We start from the raw sequence: 27,821 nt of genomic DNA, 5'->3' as shown, positions 1-27,821 counted from the left end.
TGTTTCCATCGAGATACGAGTAGAACTTATCTATGGTTATGTGTACACCTCTGCATCAGCAATGTGAGAATGGATGCACATTTCAATGTTAGTCCAGCACGATTTAAAATGTTTTTATAAGAGAGATTTTATTGGCACACCAACTTTTACTTACAACACACCAATAAAGCCACTCATTTAATTTTATTGAAAGAGAAGGACAATATCGTAATCTTTGGTGGCATATAAAAGGGTTACCTCACTTGGTGGTCACCACCTAAGGATTCATTCTTCTCTTCGTCGTCGCGTCTCCCCCGTTGAGCCTCCCCAGTCCCTTCTGAGTTCCTACCGAGTTACAGTCGCAGAGCTTCGAAGGGTTATCTTCTTAAGCTCAGTGAGAGAGATAATGGGAGGAGAAGAACAACCACAAGTGCTTCTGGAGACGGACAACAGCAAGAGAAAGCTGGACGATATCCAGCTCGCTAAACAGAAAGCGCAAGAGTTCGTCGCTCGCCTTGTCAGTGATGCTGAAACCAAGCGCCCTCGCCTCAACGAAGACTCCTCGAATTCCTTTATCCCTCCTACATTTCCTGGTGAGTCTCTCTCTCTCTCTCTCTATTTTACCTTAACTGTCTGCATCATCCCTTGTCTTTAATACATCTATCTATCTACTAAGTACGCGGTGGTTGAACTTTGAAATGAAACCCTAACGCTAGTATGTCTTTCTTCAGAAAGTGAGTTCCCTATAGAGATTCTAGGGTTTATTTGATTCTTCGGCGAAGTGCATTTGTTCTGAGCTACATAAGTCTAGACTTTTTTCATTCATGCTTGTCTCTTTTCTTCTTCAAGGTTAGGGTTTTAGGATTTTATTCTTCAATTGTTTCTTTTTCGGCAAGTGATCTTAGTGTGTTATTCTGATTTTGTTTGGGCTACACGTACCAAGAGGAGGGTGTGGTAGCATAGCTGATACCCTCGTTCTTGAATTTGCCAGAATGGCTGTAGCTAAATCAATGAATCAAATAGAGAAGTTAACTGGCCGGTTGTTGTGAGATTCAATCTCCATTGATAGATCTGCTTACCGAACTTCTTACATTCATTGGATGAAACTGAGAGTAGGACAGAGAACGAGAAGGGAAGAAGATAATGGCGTGGGTTTTAGCCTTTTTAAAAGACCCTTCTCTCATATTAAGAGCACCTTACAGGCAAGCAAGCTACTTTACTTCCCTGCAGTTTGCATCAATAGGTGACTACACACTCACATTTACTCGGTATGCTGGTCAGCTTGTTTAATTGAATCATGGCTTGCAAATATTGGGTCATTGGGTTTGTAGTTAACACGCTAGAGGGCTCAGGTTGGTATCATCACTTTGTACCAGAACATAAAACAAGGCTTGGTCATGTTGAAAGTGATACTCTTGTACCCCGTGCTGTAGGTTTGCACTGTCGTGCCCTATGTTATTTTGATTATGCCATTGTGATCGTCAATAACGTTTTTGATGGATAAAAACTAGTTATTGATGCGGTAGAAGAAGAAATTTGGGGGTTAGGGAATTTGGTTTAGGATTTTGGGTAAGGATGTGAGCTTGGATAGGGTAACCCAAAAGGTAAAATGAATTTTTTTTTTTTGTTGCAGTTATTGTATTTTTCATTAGGGTAGAGGAAAGGGTTAAGGATTGTAGGATAAGGATTAAAGGGTAAGGAAATATGATAAGGATCATGGGTTTAGGTTTGTGGGTTTCAAGAATTCAAGAAAGTTAAAAGGAAAAAAAATCAAGAGCAAGAAAATCAAAATAAGATTAAAAGAAAAAGAGATGGGATAGAAGAATAGTTTCTTAGAATCACACTAAGAAGATGGAGAACTCACTTTAAGAAATTCCATGAAAGAAACTCATTATTTATTCATCAAATTCTTTGTTTAAAAATATCCTAATACAATCTACGTATAAAGAAAATAAATCTAAGTATCTTAATAAACTAAAATACGAAATAAATAATCTAATTTTCGTAACTTTCTCTCTCCTGAATTTTCAACCCTTATAAACTTAAATAAAAGACAAATTAAATTTACCAAACTACTACTAAACATTATACTAAGACCACGAGCCAATAAAACATGGAAATAAGCCTAAAAAACATAAAAATAAAGTCTTGAAATAAAAAACTAAATAAAAATAAAATCTATTATTCAAACTTTGATGTCCCCATCATTTATCTAGTCCAACACAAAAAAAATGTTGAAGACAATGAACACAGTGTATATTTTATCTTAGTATTTTTTTTTTTTTCTGTTTTTCTTTTGTGATGCTTTTGCAGCATTGCTAATTTTATTTGTTATTTGAAAAGAGTAAATTAGGATATTCTATTCTCATTATCAATTCATCATCCATGCTTTGCGCCAAAACAGTAAATTAGTTTACTGTATCTTCTTCTTTTTATTTTCACACTGTATTATTATTATTATTATTATTATTTTTGATAAAGTTATTTTACGCTGATGTAGTTAATTAGTTGATCAGAAATAATACGCAAATTTGTATGATCTGAATTCTAGCTTCACCAGTTTATTGGAGGCATGTAACAATATGGGCATGTGTGTTGGTGTCCAACACATAAACCTAGTAAGGGAACACATCTGTTCAGTGTATCCAAATGTTTGAGTGATATTAAGTCCATGTTAAGTGTATGATATAGAAATAATTTATTTAGATGAGCTGATCTACATTAAAACCACGCAGACAACACAAAAATAGCTGAAAACTAAATAGTTGAATAGAAGAAGATATGTTAAAAAAAGTGTGCTGGTTTGTGTTCAACACATAAGAATGGAAGGGTGTCAAACACTCTAAATTCTTAGAAAATAGAATGTCCTTAGTATGTCGATTGGAGGTATAAAACAGAGATTGTTTGAATACTTTTTATTTTCTTCTATGATTTTCTTTATCTTTTTTATCATTGTTTTTTATTTATTTAGTTTGAAGACGCTTTGCTTGAATAGCATTTTGATTGGTACTGGAAAAGTACAACCTTTCACATGTTTTGTAACATTTTACACATTTTTTTATTCATAAGGTCAGATACGACTCTAATCAATTGCTTGATCAATATTCCAAATATCCAGTAATTTTGTTTATCAGTTCCTGGACTTACATTCAGTTCCATTGTTTGGAATTTGTGTTTTTGTTAAGTCATCCTTATGGTTGTCCATATATGGTATTATCTTGAATGTCCACTCATTTTGGAGTTGGGGTTTGAGTGCTCCATTATTCCCTTGATGGTCTCTCATACTAATGTTTACATTTCACTCAGAGGTTGTACCAAAGCTTCCAAGTCAGCTGACAGAGAACTCTCAAGGTGGATTGGCTCCTTTTGCTGCACAACCAGGTTCAAATTACGGTTTCCAAGGCACAAGTAAGAGAATAGACATTCCAAATGGCAAGGTACTAGTTGATTCAGTTGCCTCCATCACCTTAACGTTGTCCTTAGCAGACAAACTGCTCAAATTCTTTACTCATTCTTGGAACTTACCGTACAGGTTGGTGTAATTATTGGGAAAGCAGGGGAAACTATAAAATACCTTCAGCTTCAGTCAGGTGCTAGAATCCAAGTTACTAAGGATGCAGAATCTGATCCCTATTCTCAAACAAGAGATGTAGAGTTGACGGGTACACCAGAACAGATTAGTAGAGCAGAACAGCTAATCAAGGACGTGATTGCAGAGGTTAAGTTTTGCTGACATTTTTGTGTGTGCGTGTGTGTCGTATGATATTAACTTTTAATTTTTTATCCAAAATTATGGCTCCATTTTTCATGCTTTGTTTTATGAACAGACGGATGCAGGGGGTTCTGGTTCATCTGCAGTTCGTGGATATAATCCTGTGCCTCATGGAGCTGAACAACTTGTAATGACAGTTCCAAACAACAAGGTAACTACTTATTATAGTGATCTCGTGATTGGTAGTCACAAATACCATTTTGATTGGATGATTATGGGAACTATCTGCATCATTGCTATTTGTAGGTTGCTCTGATCATTGGCAAGGGGGGTGAGAACATTAAGAACATGCAAAGAACGTCTGGAGCTCGTATTCAGGTTTGTAATTTTGATACATGGAGAAATTAATATAATTTTTATCATTTATGAATTACTTTCACATTTTTTACAGCTCATATGATTTATAGTTGTTTTTTCTCATAGTTTCTAATAGTGGGACATAACATAGTGTAGCAAGAGCATATACCTTGGTAGCAAGACATGTTTACACTTTAGTTCTAATTTAGTGTAATTGGCTTAAAGATGTTGTCAAATTTATCAACTGTCCTGATAATAGAAAATAGAGTGCTATTGCCACACCAACTTTTACTAAGAGCACCCCAAGATTTGTGTTAACTCTTCTGTGATTTACATATGAATCGGGGTGCTCTTAGAAAAAGTTGGTGTGGCAATAGAATCTCTCTAAAAATATCTTTGCATTTTTTATCTTTGAAACTAATTTCGTAGGGTCATAATGACTAATGTTTCCGTTAGTGTGCGTGAGTAGAAATTGTTTTTCGGTTTTGGTGAATACAGCATGCTTGTTTTGGAGCTCTTGTTCTCAAGACTAGCAAGAAGGCAATTATCAGATGCAATTTCCAATGTTGCTACTTAGTTATTGATGATTGTACTGTGGGTTATGCTGATGAAATGTTATAGATCGGTGTAGCGTATTTAGATGATATTTTGCTAATGAAATGTTGCATGACATGCTACGTCAAGGCACTGCAAGGCATTTATTTATTATTATGGATGTGCATACCTTAAATGATAATTTTTCTGTCTTCTTTATTTTTTTGTTTCCTTATTCCTTTCATCTTCTTAATTTTGATGCACACATTGTAACAACTAGCAAGGACACTCATTTTGTGATAGTTTCCCATGTTGGACACTGTGCTGTACCCATTTGTCGGCATTTACTGACATACTTAACGAAAAAGAGATTGCTTTTATTCCAATACTTTATTTTCAATTATTAGTTATGTATTTCTGTATGATTTTAAAGTGAATAGGCGTATAACATTTTTTGGAGATAGATTATGGGCATATAATATGACCATTCCATATATGGTTTACATGAATTAAAGCACTCTAGAAAAAATGTTTCTCAACATACAAAATAAATTGTGAGGACATCATCTCGTTTGTGAGCATGTCTTGGCACTTAGGGTATGTTTGATTGCACATGGAAAATAAGGTGGAAAATCAATTTCCAAGGAAAATGACATTTTTTTATGTGTTTGATTGCATTTTTCCATGAAAATTGATTTTTCACCCCAATCAAAAAGTCCACCAAAACATGGATTTCACTTTTCCACACATATGGGGGGAAAGTGAAATCAACTCATATTTTTCATCCCCAAAATATCATCTTCTTCTTCTCCACTCATATCTTTTTCTTCCCTACCACCACCACCACCATCACCATCACCATCACACTAACCTTGCCGTCGTCATCGTCGTTGCTATCATCACCATCTCTCTCTCTCTCTCTCTTCGTCTTCTTCTCCTTCTCTTTTTCTCACCTCCACTGCCACCACCACCACATTCTCCCCTCTTCTTCCTCACTTAACTCCTCCGCTACCACCACTACGTCCTCCCCCCCTCTTTCTTCTCCGCCCCAAGCCTTTCCCTCTCCTCGCATCTTCTTTCTTCTCCTTCTTTCCTTCTTTTTCTTTTTCTTCTTCATCTTCATCAGATATTTTCCCCATGATTTTATCCACCATTATTTTTTCATGGATTTCAAATTTCATGGAAAGTCATTTTCCATGCAATCAAATGTACCCTCAGTACCTATGTCGGACATTGTTGCACATGTCTCTCTGTCTTTGTTATATAATATGTACACCTGTATAAATCAGGAGTTGCATTTTGTTCTGATTCAGTGTGAACAAGTACATTCCATATCGTATTATACAAAACTATGACATTATCATTTCCCTGTAGATAATTCTATCCTATTTATTATAATCAAGACCCCTTACTGATAAGAAAACTACTATTACAAGATTACCGAAACCAGGACCAATATGTATCGACTACTACAAGCCTGTTGCGTATTAGTATTTGTTATTTTAATATGTAGAACTATACTTTTATTTGTTTTGTCAAAAAATGTATGATATGTTGTAACAAATCTTACTCTAAAATCTTAGCATTAGTGGTTTTATTACATTTGGCATGATTTAATATTAAACATGACTTGGATCCAAAAAAACTAAACTTATTTGGGTATAATGGCCTTGATACATATATTTGTGTCCTAGATTTTTGGGAAATGAACAACCATTTCCCAGTTTCAAGCGCTAATATTAGCATCCTTATCTGGCCATCTTAGTGTATATATTTCTCTATGAAAAAATGTATGTTTTAAATGTTCCTTCTTTCCATAGTTTTCAGTGCATTTGTTTCATAAGTGGAGACCAAATAGTGTTTAATAAGCCATCTGAGGCTTACACAGTTACACCTCAAAACTTGCCTCAGAGTGGGCTTTTCCACAAGATATCTGTTACCTTATTAAATGCATATAAGCACTTGAGGCAAACAGCTCATCTGCTGAGGCTTGAAAAAGGACCATGTCTTTCGTTTATTACACTTTTTTAAACTCATGTTAGAGGTGTACGCTTTAATTGCATATGATGATTGTGGCATGTTGTAGTTGTTCGAAAAGGTTGATGTCCCACAACTTGTGCCCAACCTTAATTTATAATTTTATACTTGTGCCCAACTCATGTTAGGCTATAGGAATTTACTCTATGTTAAAGAACATCAACAAAAACATTTGTCTTCTATGTGAAATGAATATACTTTCATAATTTTTCTCAACTTCACTGAATTTATATTTTTTATATTTTATGGTGCTCACAAGGCTCACAGTCCACACCCGGGAGGTTTGCGCTTGATGCTTTAGGTAATTAAAGTGATCTGTCCCAGGCACTCCATGTTTAAATACTTTTCCAAACTGTTACACCAAGGTGGATGTCGTAGAAAACCATTGCCATTATCTGGACTTCTTGATATATTGTCTACCCATCTTGGAGATTTTAGCAATTTCTGTAGGTTCTTCCTATTCTGGCTTTTAGGAATGTTCCTTGCTCCCATTGGCTTGCTGGCAATTACCAAGCAATCAAATTGCTAATATCAAAGTTTTTTGAGATATACATAAAATTTAAAACTTGTAACGAACACATATTATAGCTTTATGATCTGAGAGTTAATCTAGTATCTGAAGCTTGCAAAGTCTTCTTTCTATTGATGTTTGGGGAGGAAAATTTTGGTATGGGTTGGGTTCTAGAATTGGCAAGTTGTCTTGTCAAATATCAAGGGCTGGTTGACTCTTCGATGCATCATGGTGATGTCAAGCATGTCAAACCTAATGGTCATTCCAATGCTCTCATCTGAGGTAGGAATCATTATGCAGCTGCATTTTCTAATGTAATTAGATGGGCTAACTCGTTCTTATATATCCAATAATTGCTGAGTTAATGATTTTATAGTAGCACAGCTTGAATATCTCAAATAAGCTTGGCACCTGAATTTAAACTTTAGTCTTTGAGTAGCATTTTCCTTTTGTCATTTTTACTGGATTTTCTCACCTTGTAATAACTTTTCCATGATTTTAGAGAATTGACTCTTATTGCAGTTTGGGTTGCAGAATTATTTTTTGTTATTTTTTTTTTCTCTCTAAATTCTCTATATGGACATGAGGCAACAGGAAGACTGGGTACTTCTTTTTTTCATGTGAGATTATATCATTTCTATGGTTGTCTGATTACGTTACTTTTTCAAACCATCAATTGGCATGATGCTTCTAAAATCAAGAGTTAGTCTAGATGAACATTTATCTCTAGGAAAGGCATCAATTACTTTAGGAAAAAGAACACATTAAAAATGTACTTGCTCCATTCAATAATTTTTGTATGCATTTCTTTATTATGATGTGTAACTTTAAATGTTGCACTTGTTTGGACATTTTTTAATTGTTCAAATTGTGGTCGTACTCCCTCTATTAGTCTGTGTGAATGTCTTTATTATCTATACAATTTGCTCCATTTCTCTTTAGATTTGGAGGTCCCTAAAATAAATGTCACTTATTTCCTGTTTTGGATATCATTTGCATTCCTATACCATCTGTTTTTCTCTTCAGGTCATACCACTACATCTTCCACCTGGTGATACATCAACTGAAAGAAATGTGTATATTAATGGCACCAAAGAACAAATTGAGTCAGCCAAAGAATTGGTCAATGAAGTCATCAGTGAGGTGAGTGCTAAAATTATCATTTACAAACTTGTCTAGTATACATTACATTGTTATGTTCCATCCCGAATATCTTATAAATTGGTCAATGAAGTTATTGCTCTGTCATTAAAAGGCTGGGTATTTTACTTGGGCTCCTTAAGGCATATAAACTGGTTGTATCACCAAGTACTTCCACAGTTTTTATCAATGATGTATAGCTATATATATATCTATAAAAAAAAATCAACACTTAATTGTCTGAAAGACCCCTTTGGCTTCATTTGTTTCAAATGCTTTTAATTTGTGCCAATTGCTTTATGTTGGGCAGAATCGTGTAAGAAATCCATCTGCAGGCAGTGGCTATGTGCAGCAGGGTTACCAACCTCCTGGAAATTGGGCTCCACCAGGCCCACCATCAATGCCACAGCCTGGCTACGGATACACACAGCCAGGAACCTATCCTACACCCCCTCCACCATACTATGGAAGCTACCCACCACAGCCAGCAGGATGGGATCAGTCAAACCCATCAGCTACGCCACCTCAGCCAAGCCCGGATACAATTATTATGGAGAGCAGGGCCAGACAGGATCTGCTCAGACGAATATCAACTATGGATATGGTCAGACTCCAACCTCCAGCCAAAATTACGATCAGGATTACTCTCAGCAACCACAAACTTACGGACAGGACACCACACCTCAGTTCTCACAGCATGATCAGCAGAAGCCATACGTAACTCCAGGGTATGGGCCACCTGCTGGGTCATCTCAACTTGGTGGAACAGCCCCCACTCAGCCTTATTGGGCTTGGGATTGGCGAGGGGACTAAGATGGGAGTTTACTTTCATCTAACCTAATTTTTACTACGATAGGATTAGATAATCCATTTTCCAGATTGCTTTGTGTCTTCACAAAATGTGTGCAGCCTCCAATGGATGCCTTGGATTCATTGAGTCGACCCCAAATCTGTGGGGCCAAGGCCTTATTATTGTTGTGTATTGAGTCACAGTTTAGAAAACAAATCAGTGATTTGTATTGATAGGTGCTCATATTCTGCAGATTATGCTGGAACTATTTTCGTTGCGCCTCCTAATGGAGGGGATTAGGATTTAAGGATCCCCATGGCAGTAATATTTCTCAAGATATAGTGATTTGACTGTGGAGTAGGCACACTTCTAAGCCACATAATTTCTCTTTCTTCTATCTTTTTTTCCTTTCTTTTTTACTTACAAGATATCAGATCAAGTATTCAATATGAAACATCCATCATATTGACTCGACTAATAATTTGAAAATATGATCGAGTGTTATGAGAAGTTGGTTGAATCAACCAGTGTTTTGTGTTTATTAATTTGACAGAAAGTAGTGTTTTCTGCATAAAAATAATTAGTAATTTTTTTTTAATTGTTTGCAACTTTACTTCTGAACAGAATTTAGTAGTGTTAGAAATAGAAAAAACTGAGAGATGCTTTATCTCATTGGGTTTTAAGAAAAAATGCAGCACTGATTCTTATTCTCTTATTGGTTTTTTGTTTTATGCAAAGATCAAGATGCATTAGTAACTATAGGTGTTGATATTGCATTTAATGTGGGTGGAAATTGGAATCGTAGGTTTCCACAAGAATTAGTGGCTGATGGAAGCAGAGTGATAATGGCCATGTTTTTGGTAAAATGGATCTAGGTATGCACTGTTAGGATTTACAGGAGATGATTTCCATTTTTTGCTGGAGTGGCAGTGTAGGAGATTCTGGTTGATGTCTCTCTCCAAAGCATGGATTATACCACATGTACATTTGCTGATCACAAAGTTAAGCTTACATAACTATATTTAGTGGTCTGTGTGCAGTAATGCCACCCTTCTAGTTACATAGAAGATGTTATTGGGCTTGGGATTGGCGAGGGGACTAAGATGAGAGTTTACTTTCATCCTAACCTAATTTACTACGATAGGATTAGATAATCCATTTTCCAGATTGCTTTGTGTCTTCACAAAATGTGTGCAGCTCACAATGGATGCCTTGGATTCATTTAGTCGACCCCAAATCTGTGGGGCCAAGGCCTTATTATTGTTGTATTGAGTCACAGTTTAGAAAACAAATCAGTGATTTGTATTGATAGGTGCTCATATTCTGCAGATTTATGCTGGAACTATTTTCGTTGCGCCTCCTAATGGAGGGGATTAGGATTTAAGGATCCCCATGGCAGTAATATTTCTCAAGAATATAGTGATTTGACTGTGGAGTAGGCACACTTCTAAGCCACATAATTTTCTTTCTTCTATCTTTTTTTCCTTTCTTTTTTACTTACAAGATATCAGATCAAGTATTCAATATGAAACATCCATCATATTGACTCGACTAATAATTTGAAAATATGATCTGAGTTTATGAGAAGTTGGTTGAATCAACCAGTGTTTTGTGTTTATTATTTGACAGAAAGTAGTGTTTTCTGCATAAAAATAATTTAGTAATTTTTTTTTTAGTTTTGCAACTTTTGTCAGCGGAACACTTACTGAATTTTGCAAGAAATTTTTAGAGTCGTGATACTATGACGTCTCCCTCTTACGCACACCCCCCCTTAGCCCCATGATAGAAGAAAAATATTTATGATTATGTGCATCGTCAGGCAACTGATCTACTGTTTTGTGATGGGGGGCATAGGGGGACTGTCAGGAAATCTTTACACTTGTTATCGAGCACTTGTAAAGTAAAAAAAGTTATAAAGGATGTCAACTTGCTAAGATTGTTAAAGTATGTGGATTTCTCGAGCAATTCAGAATATGGTAAAATTTTGAGTTATATTCGATTTTGGATTGTAAAACTTCGGTCAAAAATTTGATAAATGAAAACTAAGATTCATACGTATATCATCCATTTCATTTCAAAAATTCAATTATATAATAGTAATGGTGATGTTAATTATGATGGTAAAGGTTGCAATAACATGAAATTTTATTACGTACATTGAGGAATTAAGTCAATTATATTGACCTGTTATTTTATTTAGTTATAAAAAAATATATTAAAAATAAATTGTAATATTATCAATTTAAAATAAGAATTTACTATAAGGAGAATTTGATAAATGAAATGTATATTTCGAAAATTCTTATCATGATTATGGTTGAAAAATTAGATCATTTAGTTAAAGTAGATAAAACTCAAAATTGTATAGGAAATTCTTTTGATCAAATGAAAATTATCATTGAGTTCAAAAGCATCGAAAAATATAGTTTAAACTGTCAACTTGCTTAAATCTGAGTTTAATATGATAAGTTAGAAAAATATTAATTTGATCAAGAAAACTTATGACATAAAGGGTATTTTGGTCAATAGAGAAAAATCGATAAGAAATTTTGAAAATTTGAGATACTCAGTTCAAATTGTTATAGTGTAATATAGACATAACCGAGAAAAGAAATATATATTATTAATTATTATTTTTATTAAAAATATTTAAAAAATTAGATTTAAGTATAATTTTTATATAAGAGAGATTATTTGAAAATATTAAAATATAAAGGGGTGAGGTGTAATTGCTATAAATAAAATTATTATTATATAATATAATATTATAATATATTATAAATTATAAATGTGTTAATAGATAAATATTTATCATAATTAATATATTATATATTCTATATTATAATATAAACTGATTTACATTCGTATCTATGAGAAGAAAAACAGAAATAGAAACGAGCGGGTTTTGATAGTAAGTCTGTGTACGTTATCTTTGATTGAGATTTAAACGTGTTTTATATGTGAATTAAGATTCGACACTGAAGAACAAAATATCCACAACGTCGAGATCTACTTAGTCATCAGAATATTTTGTCGAATCGTCAAGAAAATTAGTAAGAAAATTCATTTTTATACCATAGAAACATATAAAACCCAACTGTGAAAGTAGGAAACTTATAATTTCAAATTCGTAGTATAGTTTTTAATGAAATATGTTTTGTTTCAATTTTGATAGTTAGTTTCAAATTTATTATGATTTAAATTCAAAATTTATGCATTAAATTGTAGAATAATTTATTTTATATCTTTTCTCTAATATTTTAATATTGTGAAATAAAAATAAATGAAATTAAGTAACTGTAATGAGAAAATCAATTTGAAACAAATTGATCTTCATAGTAATTTTCGTAGAGTGTTCATTTAAAAAATTATTAAGACATATAGTTTTGATAGTATATTTTCATTAGATGATAATAGATTAAAAAAATGAAATATTTAAGTTTAAATTTGAAATTGAGAATGAGATTTTCGATTGATTGGAATCAAGAATGAGATTTTCGATTGTATGTGCTTATGTTGAGGAATTTTCAAATTTAAAGTTCTTTTGAGCAATGTATAATAAAACATATGATACAATTAGGATGGTAACTATAAGGACGGTGTACCTGCATATTTACTATTTTTCGACATATTGTTTAATGTTTATAATTCTAGAATACCTAGGAATGTCATTACACTTACAAATTTGTTTTATTTATTTCAAATGAATTTTTTTTTAAATATAATTATTATTTTTATTATCTATTAAAAGGGTAATAAGTACTTATAAGATTAATCGACAGTTCTTTCCGGAAGTAACAATTAATTTGAAATAATAGGGGTTTAATATTTTTTCCGTAGTATGAGATACCACTTGAGAATATCATTATACATAATATTCAGAAAATTCTTATCTTATCTTTATTGGAAAACAATAAATTAAATTGTAAAGATGATTTGTATATGACTAAATTGATTGAGAACACATGTATTCAACAAAGGTACGATGAAATTGGTTTGTCAAATGATCATTTACATAGTATAATAATCAAATGATTAATCTTCGTTATGGATCAACAGCTAACCTGAGCAAAAAAATACGGTCAACCAATTATGGTAAATTGTTAGATCGACCATAAAATCAAGAATTAACGGTGAGTTCCACACTAGTTAATTACTGGAGAAACGATATACTGATTGATACTTTTGTATCGATCGTGTATTTCATCATTCTTATCAAATATATCACTAGGATTAATATTCTTATGTCATGTTTATGTTTCTTTTATTTTATTATGAGATTGAGATATTTCGTTACTGTTTTATTAAAAATTAGTTTGTTTCGAATGTTATTCGTTTTTGTTTACTTATTTAAAATTCTGTATTATTTGTAATAGATTAGCCTGTTCATTTATTCATGTTAGGACTATTAATTTGAAATGTGAGTTTACTATTAAGTAACTTCCCTGTTATTCATCCTACCAACAAAATATTTCAAATGTCCCAGCTATTGAGATGTATATTCCTGATGGAGAACATTATATAGAAGGATTGCAAGATCAATGTAATCAACATTATTTTTGTTATATGTAAGTTGATATTGGAATTTAATGAAACTATTTTATGTAGTTTTGGACTTTATATTATATATATATATATATATATATATATATATATATATATTATATATATATATATTTATATATATATGCTTCAAAATCGACTTGTGTTACACGTCACAACTTACAAGTTTACATTTTGCAATAGACAACAAATTATAGTAGCATTTTTTTTTTTTCCATCGAGTTTTTATAAAATTTGTAAAAGGCATAAAATTCATTAAAATCGTGTTTTATTTTTTTCAAACTTAAAATCTGTGAATTATTCAAAATAGCTCAACAATCCAGAGAATAATTCTTTCACTGAAAAAAAAATGAAAATTTGTGAATTTTTCAAGAATTAAATGGGAGATTGTTAATAAGGTGTAGTAGATCTGCCAATAAAAAAAAAATACAAAATACAAAAAAACTTTATAGTTGAGAACTTTTTTGCGTTTTAAACAACTAACTTGTTTGAAAATTTTGAAGAAATCTTGTTTTTAACCCAAACGTTGCTCTGTTTGTTTTCAAACTGATGATAAAAAGCCCCTCCATAGTCTTGTTTATATTTAGGATATCTTCTTATTATCTTTTCAAATTGGTATTAATGAAAAATGACTCGGATGCCTTTATTGTCATTGTCTTATCCAAGTGTTTGGAGACCTTGTCAGCAATTTAGAATACAGAAAAAATTCAATTCGTGAAAAATTCAAGTTTTGGTTACAAAAATCCAATCTAAAATTCAGCCAAAATTTTAATAAATGGAAAATATGCGGCATATGCTTCATGTGTATTATCCGTTTCATTTCAAAAATTCGAAAAAACAACCATATGATAATGATTTTAATAATGATGGTGAAGGTGTTGGTAATAATGATGGTGGTGATAATAAAGACACTGAGATTATTGTTCCATTGATTTTTAAAATAAGACCAAAGTCAAGAGACAAATCATCAATTTGAAAAATTAAGGTATAATCTCAAATAAATATAGAGGGTCTTGCCATATAAAAATGCCATGTAAGTTGATGATTTATCCCTTTGACTTTGAATTTTATATAAAAATCAAATGGAATAATAATCTCAATGTCTTTGTTATCACCACCAAAATTATTATCATCACCGCTAACATCAGCCCATCACTGTCACATGGACAAATTTTTGGTGTATAAAGCATGTGCCGCATATTTATCAGAATTTTTAGCAATCCAAAATCAAATGTAGCTCGATTTGCCGTATTCTGAATAGCTAGCAAGCCTTTGTTGTTGGTCTGCCGTATTCCAAAATCGAATAAACTCCTATTTATTATCGTTTGTCAACAAGTGAAATTTAAATCTTGAATGGTCTGCCAGTCTGTCTGTCTGTCTGTCCATTGACATCATCGACATTCGCCTCTTTTAGTCCCTCTCCTTACTCCTTACTCCTTAGTCCTTAGTCCTTCCCTCATAAGTTTAGAGCTTTTGAAACCAGCTATTTTGCAGCAATGAATATTGGAGAATCAGTCAGAAACCAAACGGATTTTTCTTTGGAAATCACGAAGCGTGTAATGTTGGAGGAAGCCAAGGAATCCAACCTTGTGTTCTCTCCCTTGTCTATCCATGTGGTTCTCAGCTTGATCGCTTCTGGTTCGAAGGGTCGAACCTAGAACAATTACTCTCGCTTCTCAGATCGAAAAGCAATGGAGAGCTCAACTCCTTTATTTCTGAGTTGGTCTCGCTAGTCTTGGCAGATGGAAGCTCGAGCGGAGGGCCTCTTTTGTCCTTCGCTAATGGCGTCTGGATCGAGGAATCTCTCCCTCTCAAACCCTGTTTCAAAGATATTGTGGACAACGTTTACAAGGCAGCAGCAAAGCAAGTTGATTTCCAGACCAAGGTTGACTTTCTTTCTCTCTCTCATTTTGTAGAAAAATGGGACTCTTTATCACAAAAATCTTTAAAATGTATCTTTTTTTTTTTTTTTTTTAAATCTTTGACAACATGGAAGTTCGATTCTTTTTGCATAAATTCCCTTTTAAACCAGTGAGGTCAAGGTGTGGCCGCGTAGTCGTGTAGAAGCATGGTTTTTAAACTCGGTTTCTCGTCTCGTTCAGCTCTGATACCGAGTTGACTCGGACAACACGTCTCGTTCCACATTGAGACAATGGTTTTTAAATATTAAAAAAATCTGAAAAATTCAGAAAAAATTCGGAAATGATTCCTATTAAAAAATGAAGTCAAAAAAACATAAAATTAACAACAACAAAATATTCATAATATGCCTTTCAAAATAAATAAATTAAATATTTACCTATCAAAATAATTAGTTGTGAAGATGAAGAAAAATTGATTTGGGTGAAAGAATATAGGGTTGAGGACTTTAACTCGTTTGTCTCGTTTTAACTTTGACAAGATTTGAAAATCTCATCCGATACGTATCGGTTAACTCGCGATTTATACATTTTCTGTGAGGTCTTGTTTGTCTCGGACGAGATATTGGAAAATCTCGTCCGAGACGTCTCACTTATGTCACGATACACGGTCGTTTCAAATTACTTTGTGAGTTGTTCTCGTTCAGTTTCAATACCGAGTTAACTCAGGCGATATGTCTCAGTCTTGGACGAGTTTAAAAACCATGTGTAGAAGGCTGGTGAATTCGGGGGGGGGGGGGGGGGGGGAGTTAGGTTTGATGACTTAATGTCTAATTGGGAGAATTTATCTTTTATAGTTTTGATCTTTTTTTTTACCTTTCTTTTAGAGTTACCCTAGGTGATGCCTCGTAATTTATTTGCTGATTCTTCTCCAATAAATGTCTTTTACCAATAAAAAAAAATAAAAATAAAAAGGAGGAGATAGGAAGAATGAAGATCCCTTCAAAAAGTTTTCAACTCAGATTTGAAGGATGCAAGATTCAAAGTATTTCCATCTTTAAGAGATTTGATATCACCATGTGTTTGTAATGAAGAGTTGATAGATGGAATTATATGTGAGAAGATAGCCGAAAAAGGTGGATCATCATAAATTGACAGTGCAACTTTTTCAATGAGTATGATGAATTTGAGCTACTGATTTGCATAGCTCATCTATGTAGATGAGAATGACAGAGAAGTAAAATACCAAGAGAAAACACTTTTTTTTTATTGACATAGGGTGTCCCCAAGTAGGACTAGTCTCTCTTGATATGCCCCAACTCCCACAAACTATCGTATCAGGAATAATCGCGGGCTGGGAGATTTGATCTCACGTCACTAGGGAGCTAACCAGAGCACTAAAGCACTGCTCTATGACCCTGGTAGTCAAGGCGAGCACCTTGGTGCGCCTCGAGGCAGGGCAGTGTAAGTGAGGTGTACCAAGGTGCATGCCTTGACTGCGCCTTAATCAAGGTGCAAGGCACACCAAGGCACACGTCTTGACTGCTCCTCAGTTAAGGTGCAAGGCACACTTAAAATTGAATAAAATAAATATATTTTATTTTGCATAGTTTTCAGATACAAAAAAGATTTATTTGGAAAGTACATTTTCTACTATTAAAAATATTTAGATTTACATTTTGTCATTTGTATTTGGCTCGGCTTAGTCAACTTAGACCCACTAGGGGTATAGGGTTGATCTAAGGTACAACCCGGTTCTTTAGGGATGGGTTAGGGCTCAACCAAGCCCGGACTGGACCCACCCATTGACAACCCTAATTGTTCTTATGTTGTAGGTGTAACGAGTAACGACACATGTTATCGACATGCTTATACTTACCTTTTTCTTGTTCATCCTCTACCTTTTCTGTTGCTATTGACGATTCTTCTTTTTGAAGTATTGAATGAATACTTTACTATATTTACAAAATCCATTTTTATACATGTTATAATTGAAAAATATTTAAAACCTATCATTCACTATTTATTTATTTTTGAATATTATAACCTATAATTTTATAATTTTATTGTGCCTTGCTTCACTCAGGCGTATTTCATAGGCACCAAGAGACCTTTGCGCCTTAAGTGCACCTTTCGCCCTTAACTATACTGGACCTAGGTGGTGAGAAAGGAACTAATATAACATGAAAACATTGAATTGCTATTAATACTACCTGAATGCATTTGATTCTGTTTCGTCACTATGATAATGGATCCAGGTTGGTAAGCATTACTCAGAGAGAAATATGGGATAAATTCCCATTTACCTTCAATAAGTGTTGTATGGATTTGTATGTCAGTGTAAATACCCCTCTTTTGTAATTCATTTCCTTGATGTGTTTGCATGAACTAGTACCAGAATAATATATTACCTGTTTTCCAACCTAGGAAAATATGCAGAGTTCCAATTTCCCTTAAAATCCTGTACACAGTGCACATGCGTGGTTTTCAGGATAGGCCTTTGATTTATTGTATTCTTTTGGTTCGAAAACCAGTAAGGAAAAGGGAAAGAGAAGAAACTATGTGTAGAAAAGAAGAATGAAATATTTCATGGATATTAGTTTGTGGTAAACTTAGTTTTTCCAGACCCTAGTATCCAGATAATTTTAATTGATCCTCCTTTTATGTTTGTGGCTCGTTCATCCAGAACCGTTGCCATAATTACCTTTTTCTTTTACTTGATAATTTTTTTTCCCTTTTTCTTTGTTTTTGTGATTTCTTCCTTAGAATGTTATTCTCTTAGATGATGATAGTGTTTAGAATATAAGGAGGGTGTGTAGAAATTGATCCAAGAACAATAAAAAAAGTAAATAATAACAAGATGCAATCACACTGAAAACACATAGATTTTATGTGGTTCCCTTAAGATTGAGTAACATCCATGGATCCACACCGATTCCACTATGAAGAGAAAACTCTCTATCATTTTTCAATGGTGAACAATACTCCTGGCTGATGAGTACCATCAGGCTCCACAAACCATAGCTGGACGGGGTAGGAATGGATTTTGTTAAGCACAATAGTATTTTCTGTTTCAATTAATATTGTTTGTGTGATAATTTTTTTGCCACTGATGTAATGATATTGTGGTTGTCATTGATTGTATTGTTGTTGATGGTGAAGGCTGTTGAAGTGGCCAATGAAGTTAACTCATGGGCTGAAAAGGAGACTAATGGCCTTATCAAAGAGGTTATGCCTTCTGCTTCAGTTGACAACTTAACACGCCTCATCTTTGCAAATGCACTCTATTTCAAAGGAGCCTGGAATGAAAAATTCGATGGATCAAAAACCAAAGACTATGATTTCCACCTTCTTAATGGAAGCTCCATCCAAGTTCCCTTCATGACCAGCAAGAAGAAGCAATTAGTCAGTGCTTTTAATGGTTTCAAGGTCCTTGGGCTTCCTTATAAACAAGGTGAAGATAAGAGGTCTTTCTCAATGTATATCTATCTACCTGATGCCAAGGATGGTTTGCCAGCATTGGTAGAGAAGGTGGGCTCAGAACCCGGGTTCCTAGATCGCCACCTCCCTCGCCAAAAAGTCGGAGTGGGGGAGTTCAGGATCCCAAGGTTCAAGATTTCATTTGGCTTTGAAGCTTCAAATATGCTGAAGGGATTAGGCTTGGTGCTGCCTTTCTCTGGTGAAGAGGGTTTGACTGAGATGGTGGACTCATCTGTGGGTAAGGACCTATATGTCTCTAGCATTTTCCACAAATCCTTCGTTGAAGTTAATGAGGAAGGTACTGAAGCCGCTGCAGCTTCCGCAGCAAAATTTACTAAGACATGCTATATAGTACCAATAGACTTTGTAGCTGATCACCCGTTCATGTTCCTCATCAGGGAAGACACGACTGGTGTGGTGTTGTTCATTGGGCATGTGATTAATCCGGCACAGGTTGCTTAAAGTTGGCCTAATGTATTAGTGTTGTAGATATTAAATCCAATACATGTGAAACTGGAGTTGTTCTAATGTGAATGAAGGGTATTTCTCTGCTAATACAAGCTTTAATCCCGGCATTTTTTTTACACCCATATAATGCTGCAGGTGCAAGTCTTATAGAATTATATTCTGCCCTGCACAAGACTTGCTAAATCGAATGCAACACCCAAACTTAAACCATAGGGGGCCGGTTGATTGAACCCACAAGTCCCAACAGTAGGGCGTACACATCAACTTATGTGTCAGGCAATGTTGCTGTGTTCATTTTCCTCAGCAATGATTTTTCTAGGTGATGAGTATAGTATAAGTATATGGCTGCCCCCTTGGGACAGAATTGGGGTTGTAGCCTACCATTAACATGATTTCCATTAGCCAGCCTCATATTCTGAAGTCTGAACCTATGTTATCGGATTTGTTTCTATTAGACCGAACCAAGAATTGGTACAAAGGGAACCAGAAAAGTCTGAACTAGTGTTATTGGATTTGCTCCTACTAGACTTAACTGAGAACTGGTACAAAAAGAATCAGTTTGTGATTCGGAGTGTAATGGTCATGGAGTACAAATGAACTCATACTAGTAAATTTGTAAGTCCAAACATTCTGATTAGTTGAATTTTTGTCATTGGATTAGACAAATAAAACGGTAAACATGCAGGGTATTTCTTTTTGAGAAATTTGATCATGCTGATTTTTGTAATGGTATTAGCCAAGCAATAAGCGAATTTTCTCTTCCTACTCCTATAAATGGCTTATTTCTTGTTTTAATTAGGTCAGATGTTATGGACTTGAAATAGGCCAAATTCATTTCGAGAGATTTTTTGCTTACAGGAAAATCAAGTTGGGATTTCACAGAATTCATATGGTTAATTGCATGAAATCTAATATTGGTAATTTTATAAATTGGAGATGCCCTCAATACTTGTGGGTTCTTGTGATTGGCCAATCTAAAAAATTTAGGGACGCTCTATCTGCACTTACCATTTGACGTAAGTGTACCCCTTCAAACAAAAAAAAAAGAATATTTCTATATCCCCCAATTTTCAATAAGTGCACTCACCACTTTAAAACACAAAGCCCTAGCCTCTATATTGTGCGTCTCATGTGGAAGACAGACTGAAAATTTCAATTTTTGTTTTATAGATTGATTTTTCCACTATAAATCTCCTAAAACCCAAATTTCAATAGATTACATCAAATGGACGTTTGTTTCTCTTGGAATGTTTCCTCTCTTTTTTAATGTTTGGTTTATTCATTTAACATTAAGCTCAATGATGTCAATATAAATGAAATGATGAATTCAAAGAATGCCAAATAAACTCAATGAACCGTTGAGCTAAATGAATAAGAGAAAAAAAAAAATCAATAAATGTTTTTTTTGTGTGTGTTTGTGTGTGTGTGTGTGTCAACATGTAATAGGTCATATAGATAGGTACCTATCAACATAAGTAAAAGCTTCCAAACCTCACTATGTCGATATGGCCAGTCCAACAGAGTTTAAGCCATGTTGATGGCCTCCTATTGATACTGGACCATCGAATGTGGAAATCTTCAACTAAAAAACTAAATTGATATAATCACAAGAACCCACATGTATTATAATTAATGAAATCCTAAATATTTAAGTATTATAATAAACAACATAAAATAAGAAACAAGAGGAGAGAAAGAATGTAAATCTTTGTTTAGACTGCTTTGTTACAAAGACGTGTTGCTTCGATTGTTTGTAGAAAGAGAAGAAACGAAACGAAACGAGGGGGAAATTTGAGAGATATATTTAACAGTGTAGATGAATATATTGAAATGTAAGGGGGCATTTACATCCATCCAAGGTCAAGGTTTACTAGAACTGCTCAAAGATATTTCATTCTAAATAAAGCTTGTAAACCACGCCAGAGTTTAATTCTTTAGTGTGCTGTTTCGATGAGGAAGAGGCATGTGGCAGCATCTTTGTAATCTTACCTTTATCTGTCAGGACTCCTGATTTTAAAATAAAGGAAAATGCTTGAGAGTTAAGAAATCTGTGACACGTAATAGTCACTAGTCAGTCAAAGCTGAAAATATCGCAAACATAAAACCTGTTCTCTGCTCTCGATCGAATTACTGAAAAACAAGCTTTCTCTGCTTCAATGGATCTCCGTGAATCCATCAGAAACCAAACAGATTTCTCTTTAGAAATAACGAAGCGTGTAATATTGGAGGAAGGCAAGGAATCTAACCTTGTGTTCTCTCCCTTGTCCATCCATGTGGTTCTCAGCTTGATCGCTTCTGGTTCTAAGGATCGAATCCTAGAACAACTACTCTCGCTTCTCAGATCCAAAAGCAATGGAAATCTCAATTCCTTCTCTTCTGAATTGGTCTCGCTCGTCTTGGCAGATGGAAGCTCAACCGGAGGACCTCGTATCTCCTTCGCTAATGGAGTCTGGGTCGAGAAATCTCTCACTCTCAAACCCTATTTTAAAGATATTGTCAACACTGTTTACAAGGCAACAGCAAAGCAAGTTGATTTCCAGACCAAGGTTACTTTTTTCTCACTCACTCTCTAGTCTCTACGCTTTTTAATTTCAATTTTTTCACTGGGTTATGTTAAATTTGATCAAATTCTATTTGAATGCATGGAACCTTATAGTGAAAACGGACTTGAATTGTGAAACCCTTGTGTTACATATTCTACGTTTTATTTTTATTTTTTTCTTTAAGAAAAAGTTCATAAGATTTATAATCATCATTATCATCTAAAATTTGTTGTAGATATTGGAGTCTGCAACATGAATTCTTTCTATATCAAGCTATATCTTCTGTTAGAGAAACTTATTGATTTGGTCAGGATGCTTTGATCTCCGGTGAGATTCTTATTAGACAGAGAAGTAGTATATATATTTTTTTTGATCGGGAAGTAGTATATATATAGTTACATAACTACCCTAAGGGGGTGGGTTATCCAAAGAGGCCATTTAAGTTGTGAGTTTATGTCCAAAAAAGATGTGGGTTTTTTTTTTTTTTTGTTAAATATAAAATTTTTCCATTGAAAAGAAAGGAGAAAAGGTGGCTGAGATAGCCCCCAAACAACAAGACAAAAAAACACGATCAAGCCAAGAACAAAGAAAGAAAAAAGCCAAAAACAAAAGAAAGTACAAAGGAAAATAAAGATACACGCCCGAAGGGGAGCTACGAGTCACAAATTGTATCCCAATTGAAAACAAAATCTTAGAAGCACATGTCCTCGAAGTCCTTATTCATCTTCGACCAAAATAAGATTAACCCCAAAATCACCGTATGAGATGAGCTCTCTTTACTCTGGAACACTGTGTTGTTGCAATCTCTCCAGAGACCCCATGCAATGGTTGAAGGAAGGATAGTCCACATACACCTCTTTCTAGAAGAGAAGATATTGAATCTCCAACCTTCAAAAAGTGCGAAAAGAGAAAGAGGGAAAACCCAAACCATCTGGAAATGAGATAAAAAAGACATCCAAATACCACGCGAGAAGGGACAATGAATAAGAATGTGGTTGGCGGACTCCCCATTCTTGTGAATTACATTGGTTTAGGGGTTTGGATAGACTATAAAGTAAGCTGAAAAGAACTCTTGGAATGAGGATCAATTTTTTTTGGCAAAATTTTTGTATCTTTTATGAAAACATTATGGTTGATAATTAAAGGAAACTACAGAAATGGTGTTTGGGCTGGAGAACATGTAGCTCTGTAGGGAGAAATGTTCAGTTGGATCTATGGCATTGATGTATTCTTACTTATGAGTTATGACATTCTCTATTTTAAGTATATCCATCAAGGAACCTATTAAAATCTTGTTCCGTTGCTAGATGAAAGTGCATCATCCTAGATCAAGGCTCTTTCTTAAGCTGTATGATATCATTGTACATTCCACATGAATCAATTGGTGGGTCAAAAAGTTGGGCAGCATAATTTATTGCTTGGCATATTGATCATATTTTACTATTATACATAATTTACAATTGATGTGATCTAATTTAGAGTATTAGACCACTTGGCAGAAGTTCCCCATTAATAATGAACTTAGAATGTTAGTATTTGTATAGATTGATGAGGCCAAAAAACAGAAGCTTGGGACAAAACCCTTTTTTTTTTTTTTTTTTTTTCAAGGTTTCTTAGAAAATAACATTAGAAATGGAGTATTTTTGTATGATTTATTAAAATGAGAGGAAATTTTTGTTATTTTATTAGTCAAGAGAGTTGTTACTTTTTATGGCAATCCAACCACTAGGATTGCTTAGAACTGTCCAACAAAAAAAATGCTAGGATTGCTTTTTTTAGGGGCTAATATACAGACCCGCTTCGGCAATACTGACAGTTAAGGAGTCCCACGCATTCTATCCTTCCCATTATCAATATACCATCATTTCTATATGCAGTATAATTGTGGTGTAATGAAGGAGAAGATCATCATCTTCCTCCTTAGATAAATGACATTGAATCCACAGAGCAAAGCAAGAGAAACAAATCTCTAAGAAAATCAAAGTTTATTGAAAGGCAATCTACTCCTAATAATAATAGTAGTAGTACTAGTAGTTTTGTATCAAAGAAAATATGATGAAGAACTTTTGGGCTTCTTATGTTATTTGATTTTCTTATGTTATTTGATTTCAAGAGGAAAAAAAATATATCATTTGAGTTGTTCTTCTAACCCAAATTTTATCTATTCGTTATTTAGCATTGTGGCTTTTTATTGTCTCTTTGAGGGAATAAAAAGCTCCAAGTTTAATGTTCAACCATGGGATTTTGTTGTAGTTTTCCATCCAATTCTTACATATTTCTGCTGATTTTTTAAGGCATTTTTCAGCATATATATTTTATTATTATTATTATTATTGTTTTTCCACACATTCACTTTCAATAACAAAAAACTCTGCTTTGAACAGAGTGGAATGAAGGAACAAGATTTGTTTAGTCAACCCCAAATCTTTGGGATATTTCAGTATATATAAAACAATTAAATTACTATTTTCATTGGCCAAGCACATCACAGGCCATTCTTCCTGGATAGTGTCACCACCAATCCCATGCGATCAACTGCTGGACCAACCCAAACTGATATTCGGTGCCCCCCAAACCAAATGTTCTAAAATGAAGTAGTTGCTACCCATACTTATGTGCAATGCTAAGGTGTTAGAGATTGCATCTACCTTGAACATCTTTAACTTGTTTGGACAGAATGGGACTCCGATTGGCACAAGTTATATATTTTTGGAATCAGCTCCTTTAGGCCACCCTTTTTTTAAGACAATCATAGACATTTCATGAGCATCATAGGGTATGATTAAAATCATGATGTGTCGAATCAACGGTCTTTGACAAGTGATTCACACAAAATTTGCCATTGCAATTGCTACGAGGACCTCCATCATTTAGCTATGTTAACAAGAGTAGAAAGGTGTGCATTGATCCGGTACATCTGAAAATTGGCACAAGTTATATTTTTGGAATCAGCTCCTTTAGGCCACCCTTTTTTAAGACAATCATAGACATTTCATGAGCATCATAGGGTATGATTAAAATCATGATGTGTCGAATCAACGGTCTTTGACAAGTGATTCACACAAAATTTGCCATTGCAATTGCTACGAGGACCTCCATCATTTAGCTATGTTAACAAGAGTAGAAAGGTGTGCATTGATCCGGTACATCTGAAAACATTGTAATATGCACAACCAAATGGGCTTCGATTTGTGTGATGCTTTTATCTATGTGCTTGCAAGGTCAACAAGTATTATGACCTTATAGTACTTTAGTTTTTGTTTGATAATGATTTTTTGCTAGTTTTGTGGTCATTGATGAGTGATGTTATCATTGTTGATGATGGTGTAGGCTGGTGAAGTGGCCAATGAAGTCAACTCATGGGCTGAAAAGGAGACTAGTGGACTTATCAAAGAGGTTATTCCTCCTGGGTCAGTTGACAACTCAACACGGCTCATCTTTGCAAATGCACTCTATTTCAAAGGAGCCTGGAATGAAAAATTCGATGGATCAAAAACCAAAGACTATGATTTCCACCTTCTTAATGGAAGCTCCATCCAAGTTCCCTTCATGACCAGCAAGAAGAAGCAATTAGTCAGTGCTTTTGATGGTTTCAAGGTCCTTGGGCTTCCTTATAAACAAGGTGAAGATAAGAGGTCTTTCTCTATGTATTTCTATCTACCTGATGCCAAGGATGGTCTGCCAGCATTGGTAGAGAAGGTGGGCTCAGAACCCGGGTTCCTAGATCGCCACCTCCCTCACCAAAAAGTCGAAGTGGGGGAGTTCAGGATCCCAAGGTTCAAGATTTCATTTGGCTTTGAAGCTTCAAATATGCTGAAGGGATTAGGCTTGGTGCTGCCTTTCTCTGGTGAAGAGGGTTTGACTGAGATGGTGGACTCACCTGTGGGTAAGGACCTACATGTCTCTAGCATTTTCCACAAATCCTTTATTGAAGTTAATGAAGAAGGTACCGAAGCTGCTGCAGCTTCTGCAGGTGTGGTGAAGTTGAGGTCTTTGCTTATTTCAAGTCCCATAGACTTCGTAGCTGACCACCCATTCATGTTCCTTATCAGGGAAGACATGACTGGTGTGGTGGTGTTCGTTGGGCAAGTGCTCAATCCGGCACATGTTGCTTAAAGTTGGCCAAACTTGTTACTTTAGTAAATATTAAATCCAATAAATATAAAACTGGAGCTGTTCTAATGTTTTTGATCGAGAATTGTAGTCCGCCATTTAGTTTACCCTCTTATAATAGATGCTGCAGCCGTCATATACCCTGCTTGAGAGACTTGCCAGATCAAACCAAATACAAATGGGCGATTGAATTTTCCCACAAGTGTCCACAGGAGTACACGTTAAGTACCTTATGGGGCAATGTTTTGACATTGAGTAAGCTATAAATTTGGTTGCTCTCATAGCCTCCTTGGACAGAATCTGGAATGAGACCTTTAATGTAACTTCTATTTGGCCAATCTTACATAACGAACAATTTCTTTCTTGTTTTATTTGGGTAAGATGATATGAGATTGGACAGTTCTAAATGATTGTCTTCAAGAAGGCGAAAATTCAGGAAACAGATTCCCTGATCATTGGGCTTTTTTTATTATAATTATATGCTATTCAGAAGGAAATGAAACGATTGTGCTTTTAAATGTAGGTAGCATGATGTTCATGAGGTCCTTCAATTCATGTTTTGTTGGTGCAATGCTTTCTTTAATTGGGGAAATGCTTGTGATGATTGAGAGCAGTGTTTCAAATGTTCTGAGTTTCTTTGTATTTTTCAGGTAGGTTTTCTCTGCGTCCTTTCTTTTCATAATATAATATAATCTTAAACCCGTTTTAAGACAATTTTGGCACTCATCTTGATTGTTTTTTTAGAGCATTGGTTCCATCGCCACTTGACACTTGAATGCTTTTTATTGTTGGGAGGTAACGTTGATTTTGATTGAACCATCTAAATCATTGATTATATTGCAATATTTTCAATAAGTCAGGTATTTTTATTTTTATTTTTATTTTTTTACGAACTTCGCGAAAAATCAAGAAAAAAGTGAAGAAAGGGTATTTTGGTATTGTTTTAGCAATCTGGGGCATATTTGTATGAATAAAAGTTCAGTTGTCTCATATCCAATCCCAAATGATGCAGCAATGAGAATAATTGACATTGTGAATATGATGGTGACCATTTCACTGGTGAAGAATCAAAGAATGAAAATGCAAATAAGGATGATGTAGAATTTTTTGATAGTATCTTTCAAAAAATTTAACTATACAACCTAAATGTATTGTGGACCTATTATTACTTTTTCTGGATCTGCAATTATTTATTTATTTTTTTTTTTTGGATGATTGGATAGTTACATCATGTTATTATGGGAGTGTTATATGCCTAATCGTAAAGATGGGAGTTGCATAGTTTAGAGTACCTACAATGTATGGAAGGAGTTAATGAATTTAAATACAAGAGAAAATAAAACTACTCTTTTCCTCACTCTTACACCAACTACTCTACACCATCCACTCCCATTCATTCAATTAAGGAACTCTCCCACACAATACAATATTATGATCCCATGCACCCAATCTATTTTAATTATTCTACCACTTATAAAAAAATTATTTTATACATCTTAGGTACTCTAAACTACATTACTCTCATCCCTACAATTAGGCACATAAGCAAGAGTTAATATTTTTTAGACCCAAGGTTACTTTTTGTGGATATATGCTCTGATATTAGTAAAGATATTGTTGTTATTGTAGTTTAATATTAGATTTAATAATATAATGGGAGAATACCACTTAGTAGGAACAGTTACAAAATCCTAATCCACTATTTTTTCAATCTTTCTAAACCCTAATCCCATTG

At 34.3% G+C, this 27,821-nt stretch overlaps 3 protein-coding genes and 1 non-coding gene across 4 annotated transcripts; all 4 read left to right on the top strand.

Annotated features, from left to right (window-relative positions):
• Positions 1-215: 215 nt before the first annotated feature.
• LOC147407246 (uncharacterized) lies at positions 216-9,056 on the top strand. The gene is made up of 7 exons (XM_086435724.1): positions 216-572; positions 3,286-3,416; positions 3,512-3,697; positions 3,807-3,902; positions 3,998-4,069; positions 8,157-8,273; positions 8,581-9,056. The coding sequence occupies exons 1-7, from the start codon at positions 386-388 to the stop codon at positions 8,989-8,991; spliced, it is 1,200 nt and encodes a 399-aa protein (XP_086291850.1). The 5' UTR covers positions 216-385; the 3' UTR covers positions 8,992-9,056.
• On the top strand, positions 973-1,074 carry LOC147407247 (small nucleolar RNA snoR109). The gene has a single exon (XR_015177131.1). It is a non-coding gene; the product is annotated as a small nucleolar RNA snoR109 (small nucleolar RNA).
• A 5,809-nt stretch (positions 9,057-14,865) lies between the features above and the next one.
• On the top strand, positions 14,866-19,537 carry LOC147407245 (serpin-ZX-like). Its single transcript, XM_086435723.1, is given in 3 exon segments — positions 14,866-15,276; positions 15,279-15,508; positions 18,645-19,537. Coding segments are annotated over 3 exon segments (1,167 nt in total). The 5' UTR covers positions 14,866-15,119; the 3' UTR covers positions 19,425-19,537.
• A 1,839-nt stretch (positions 19,538-21,376) lies between these two features.
• On the top strand, positions 21,377-26,164 carry LOC147407244 (serpin-ZX-like). The gene is made up of 2 exons (XM_086435718.1): positions 21,377-21,976; positions 25,304-26,164. The coding sequence occupies exons 1-2, from the start codon at positions 21,587-21,589 to the stop codon at positions 26,087-26,089; spliced, it is 1,176 nt and encodes a 391-aa protein (XP_086291844.1). The 5' UTR covers positions 21,377-21,586; the 3' UTR covers positions 26,090-26,164.
• The last annotated feature ends 1,657 nt before the right edge of the window (positions 26,165-27,821 follow it).

This window comes from Akebia trifoliata, chromosome 3 (genome assembly GCF_017979445.1).
Source record: "Akebia trifoliata isolate Shusen 1 chromosome 3, ASM1797944v1, whole genome shotgun sequence".
NCBI classification, from domain to species: Eukaryota; Viridiplantae; Streptophyta; class Magnoliopsida; order Ranunculales; family Lardizabalaceae; genus Akebia; species Akebia trifoliata.
The sequence above is the reverse complement of the archived record's forward strand: the minus strand, read 5'-3'. Positions and strand labels throughout refer to the sequence as shown.